General features: G+C 43.1%; 1 protein-coding gene across 3 annotated transcripts in view; it reads right to left on the bottom strand.

Moving 5' to 3' along the window:
- Positions 1 to 545: 545 nt before the first annotated feature.
- Positions 546 to 6,000, bottom strand: part of rhbg (Rh family B glycoprotein) — a 32,875-nt gene continuing 27,420 nt past the window's right edge. For 2 of the 3 annotated variants that reach the window (XM_056286910.1, XM_056286912.1), the window contains exon 10: positions 546 to 1,546. In XM_056286910.1, the coding sequence (XP_056142885.1) occupies positions 1,469 to 1,546 (78 nt within the window). In that variant the 3' untranslated portion in view covers positions 546 to 1,468. The remainder of the gene's footprint in view (positions 1,547 to 6,000) is intronic. The other variant, XM_056286911.1, reaches the window with a different exon arrangement.

Here is a 6,000-nt window from a genome sequence, read left to right as displayed (position 1 = left end):
GGAAACATACTCAGTAGGATGCATATACTCTGTAGGATGGAAACATACTATGTAGGATGGAAATATACTCAGTAGAATGCATATACTCAGTAGGACGGAAATATACTTTGTAGGATGAATATACTCAGTAGATGGAAACATACTCTGTAGGATGGAAATATACTCAGTAGGATGAATATACTCAGTAGGACAAAAATATACTCTGTAGGATGAATATACTCTGTAGGATGAACATACTCTGTAGGATGGAAATATACTCTGTAGGATGGATATACTCTGTAGGATGAATATACTCTGTAAGATGGAAATATACTCAGTAGGATAAATATACTCTGTAGCATGGAAATATACTCGGTAGGATGGAAATATACTCTGTAGGGTGGAAATATACTCTGTAGGATGAATATACTCTGTAGGGTGGAAATATACTCAGTAGGATGGAAATATACTCAGTAGGATGGAAATATACTCTGTATGATTGAATGATATCTGAGCAACAATTAAGGTCAAACAAACAGAAGACTAAATGAAGACAAATATAGTTCAAATGTTTATTTTGCCAAAAACACATTTCGCCTACTGATACTGTTTACTTTCCAGACATGCATGTAGAGCTCGCTCCCTCGCCACATCACGTCACGGGTCTCAGGTGTATGTGGGCGGTGCCAACAGGCGGGGCATGTAAACGTTCACAAATGAAGAACATTAGCATCTCTATTGTAGCTAAACACGTCCAGTGTAACACGGAGCAGGAAGTCACATCCCCCGGCCTACCTCACTCAGTGACGCACACAGCTAGAAGATAACACACCTTCACTTCCAGTGTGTTTACAAGCAGTGGTGTAACATGTGAAGCTGCTGCTGTCAGCTGACTTGCTCTTCCATCATCACTAAGTTAACGGCTACAGGGACCTGCGGTGTCTTTGGCTTTACGCGGCCGTTACAATAAAGTGTGCGCCACGTGGGTCGGTACTGCCTCTCCTGTGTGTACCGTACAGCTCACAGGTAAAACATAAGAATAACACACAGAGAATGGAGAAGAAGAGAATACACTGTGTCACCCCCACTCCAGTCTAGTCAGTGTCGTCTCACCTATACCAGTGTGCAGTGGCTCCACAGCACACTCTAGTGGTCAGTGTGTGTAGCACTTGAAGGAAACCGCACAATGATGTGGCACTCGGACATGTCTCGTAATGAAGTACACGAGAGTTGATGCGTCTCTCTGCCGTCAGGGTGCTACGTATGACGTCATCCTGCTGCGTGTCAGCTACCGGGGTGCTGCAGCGCTGACCGGCAACACGGCGAATATGAGCTCCACCTTCTGCTCCACCTTCAGTCAACAGGCTACAGGGAATGGAGTTCAAGTGGTGGAGGTTGGCATTTGAGTGCGCGTGTGTGTGTGTGTGTGTGTGTGTGTGTGTGTGTGTGTGTGTGTGTGTGTGTGTGTTGATGTCTCTAACTTGTAAGCCTAACTGTTGAGTTTCTCAGTCTCCTCTGTCTTCACAGTGGCCAACTGGTTGTCATGAACTCCCTCTTCTCCAGGCACCTGATGGATGGATGGATAGATAGATAGATAGATAGAGAGATAGATAGACAGACAGATAGTACATTATGTACATATACTACATTATGTATACTACAAAAAGAGTCATGAGTGTAGTTAACAGTGCAGGATATGGTGAACACACCAACAAGCTGTTTTAAAGTCAAGTACTGGAAGTTCAGATTTAGTAGAATTTAACACAGCACACAATGTTCACAGCAAGAAACACTCTACTACCCAGTACTATACATCTACTACCCAGTACTATACATCTACTACCCAGTACTATACATCTACTACCCAGTACTATACAACAATACCCTCAGACAGAGAAGGGGAATATAACTTGCGAGGGAAATCAAACTTCCTGAAATGAAGTGTTGGTACTACTGGAGAGAAAGAGCAGGGGCATTTCAGCCTGTGGTAAAACGGTGGAACAGTGTGAGCAGGAACTCAAACACACTACAAACAGTACACAGGTCAAGAAGAAGTACAAAAGACTGCCTATCAAGAGATATAGGGACGATGAAGAGTTGACTGTTAAAAATGTTACTCATCTCCAAATGTTACTTACTACATTTCATTTTCCCTTCTATGACAGCGAGTGGATGTTTGGGCTGTATATGCAGCACTGAGATGTGTTTATTCTTGGTACACGACATAGCATGTGTTTTCTTTTGCTGCTCCCTCTCTCTCTCTCTCTCTCTCTCTCTCTCTCATGTTGCCATGTTTTCTCTCTCTCTCTCTCTCTCTCTCTCATGTTGCCATGTTTTCTCTCTCTCTCTCTCTCTCTCTCTCATGTTGCCATGTTTTCTCTCTCTCTCATGTTGCCATGTTTTCTCTCTCTCTCATGTTGCCATGTTTTCTCTCTCTCTCATGTTGCCATGTTTTCTCTCTCTCTCATGTTGCCATGTTCTCTCTCTCTCTCATGTTGCCATGTTTTCTCTCTCTCTCATGTTGCCATGTGTTCTCTCTCTCTCTCTCTCTCTCTCTCTCTCTCTCTCTCTCTCTCTCTCTCTCTCTCTCTCATGTTGCCATGTGTTCTCTCTCTCTCTCTCTCTCTCTCTCTCTCTCTCTCTCTCTCTCTCTCTCTCTCTCTCTCTCATGTTGCCATGTTTTCTCTCTCTCTCATGTTGCCATGTTTTCTCTCTCTCTCTCATGTTGCCATGTTTTCTCTCTCTCTCATGTTGCCATGTTTTCTCTCTCTCTCATGTTGCCATGTTTTCTCTCTCTCTCTCATGTTGCCATGTTTTCTCTCTCTCTCATGTTGCCATGTTTTCTCTCTCTCTCATGTTGCCATGTTTTCTCTCTCTCTCATGTTGCCATGTTTTCTCTCTCTCTCATGTTGCCATGTGTTCTCTCTCTCTCTCTCTCTCTCTCTCTCTCTCTCTCTCTCTCTCTCTCTCTCTCTCTCATGTTGCCATGTTTTCTCTCTCTCTCATGTTGCCATGTTTTCTCTCTCTCTCTCATGTTGCCATGTTTTCTCTCTCTCTCTCATGTTGCCATGTTTTCTCTCTCTCTCTCATGTTGCCATGTTTTCTCTCTCTCTCATGTTGCCATGTTTTCTCTCTCTCTCTCATGTTGCCATGTTTTCTCTCTCTCTCATGTTGCCATGTGTTCTCTCTCTCTCTCTCTCTCTCTCTCTCTCTCTCTCTCTCTCTCTCTCTCTCTCATGTTGCCATGTTTTCTCTCTCTCTCATGTTGCCATGTTTTCTCTCTCTCTCATGTTGCCATGTTTTCTCTCTCTCTCTCATGTTGCCATGTTTTCTCTCTCTCTCTCATGTTGCCATGTTTTCTCTCTCTCTCTCATGTTGCCATGTTTTCTCTCTCTCTCTCATGTTGCCATGTTTTCTCTCTCTCTCTCATGTTGCCATGTTTTCTCTCTCTCTCTCATGTTGCCATGTTTTCTCTCTCTCTCTCATGTTGCCATGTTCTCTCTCTCTCTCTCTCTCATGTTTCCATGTTTTCTCTCTCTCTCTCATGTTGCCATGTTTTCTCTCTCTCTCTCATGTTGCCATGTTTTCTCTCTCTCTCATGTTGCCATGTTTTCTCTCTCTCTCATGTTGCCATGTTTTCTCTCTCTCTCTCATGTTGCCATGTTTTCTCTCTCTCTCTCATGTTGCCATGTTTTCTCTCTCTCATGTTGCCATGTTTTCTCTCTCTCTCATGTTGCCATGTTTTCTCTCTCTCTCTCATGTTGCCATGTTTTCTCTCTCTCTCTCATGTTGCCATGTTTTCTCTCTCTCTCTCATGTTGCCATGTTTTCTCTCTCTCTCATGTTGCCATGTGTTCTCTCTCTCTCTCATGTTGCCATGTTTTCTCTCTCTCTCATGTTGCCATGTTTTCTCTCTCTCTCATGTTGCCATGTGTTCTCTCTCTCTCTCATGTTGCCATGTTTTCTCTCTCATTCATGTTGCCATGTTTTCTCTCTCTCTCATGTTGCCATGTGTTCTCTCTCTCTCATGTTGCCATGTGTTCTCTCTCTCTCATGTTGCCATGTTTTCTCTCTCTCTCTCATGTTGCCATGTTTTCTCTCTCTCTCTCATGTTGCCATGTTTTCTCTCTCTCTCTCATGTTGCCATGTTTTCTCTCTCTCTCATGTTGCCATGTTTTCTCTCTCTCTCTCATGTTGCCATGTTTTCTCTCTCTCATGTTGCCATGTGTTCTCTCTCTCTCATGTTGCCATGTTTTCTCTGTCTCTCTCATGTTGCCATGTGTTCTCTCTCTCTCTCATGTTGCCATGTTTTCTCTCTCTCTCATGTTGCCATGTGTTCTCTCTCTCTCATGTTGCCATGTTTTCTCTCTCTCTCTCATGTTGCCATGTTTTCTCTCTCTCATGTTGCCATGTGTTCTCTCTCTCTCATGTTGCCATGTTTTCTCTCTCTCTCATGTTGCCATGTTTTCTCTCTCTCTCTCATGTTGCCATGTGTTCTCTCTCTCTCATGTTGCCATGTTTTCTCTCTCTCTCATGTTGCCATGTTTTCTCTCTCTCTCATGTTGCCATGTTTTCTCTCTCATTCATGTTGCCATGTGTTCTCTCTCTCTCATGTTGCCATGTGTTCTCTCTCTCTCATGTTGCCATGTGTTCTCTCTCTCTCACGTTGCCATGTTGTCTCTCTTCCGGCTCTTGGTGTTTACAGCAGGTGGGTTTGTATTGTGCAGCACAACTTGCACGGAATGTGAACTACACAGTACTATGAACTACACAGTACAGTGTACTATACAATACAGTGTACTACACAGTGCATTGAACTACACAGTACAGTGAACTACACAGTACAGTGTACTATACAATATAGTGAACGACACAGTACAGTGAACTATACAGTACAGTGTACTATACAATACAGTGTACTACACAGTGCATTGAACTACACAGTACAGTGTTCTATACAATATAGTGAAGTACACAGTACATTGAACTAAACACTACAGTGAACTGTATTGTGTAGTGAACTACATAGTACAGTGTACTATACAATACAGTGTACTACACAATACAGTGAACTACACAGTAGTGAACTATACAGTACAGTGTACTATACAGTACAGTGAACTACACAGTACAGTGTACTATAAAATACAGTGAAGTACACAGTTCATTGAACTACACAGTACAGTGAACTATACAATACAGTGAACTACACAGTACAGTGAACTACACAGTACAGTGTACTATACAATACAGTGAACTACACAGTACAGTGAACTATACAGCACAGTGAACTATACAATACAGTGAAGTACACAGTGCAGTGAAGTACACAGTGAAGTGAACTACACAATAGTGAAGTACACAGTGCAGTGAAGTACACAGTACAGTGAAGTACACAGTGCAGTGAAGTACACGGTGCAGTGAACTACACAATACAGTGAAGTACACAATACAGTGAAGTACACAGTGCAGTGGTGTTAGGGCCAGGGGTGTGTGTGTATAGTTGTGTTGTGCTGCCTCCTGTGTCTAGCTCTCTCTGACTCTACACTGGGGTATCTGACTCTACATTGGGGCATCTGACTACATTGGGGTATCTGACTCTACACTGGGGTATCTGACTACATTGGGGTATCTGACTCTACATTGGGGTATCTGACTACATTGGGGTATCTGACTCTACATTGGGGTATCTGACTCTACATTGGGGTATCTGACTCTACATTGGGGTATCTGACTACATTGAGGTATCTGACTCTACACTGGGGTATCTGACTACATTGGGGTATCTGACTCTACATTGGGGTATCTGACTACATTGGGGTATCTGACTCTACACTGGGGTATCTGACTTTACATTGAGGTATCTGACTCTACATTGGGGTATCTGACTCTACATTGGGGTATCTGACTCTACATTGGGGTATCTGACTTTACACTGGGGTATCTGACTTTACACTGGGGTATCTGAGTACATTGGGGTATCTGACTCTAGATTGGGGTATCTGACTCTACATTGGGGTAT

This window comes from Lampris incognitus, chromosome 9, assembly GCF_029633865.1.
Source record: "Lampris incognitus isolate fLamInc1 chromosome 9, fLamInc1.hap2, whole genome shotgun sequence".
Classification (NCBI taxonomy): domain Eukaryota; kingdom Metazoa; phylum Chordata; class Actinopteri; order Lampriformes; family Lampridae; genus Lampris; species Lampris incognitus.
The sequence above is the reverse complement of the archived record's forward strand: the minus strand, read 5'-3'. Positions and strand labels throughout refer to the sequence as shown.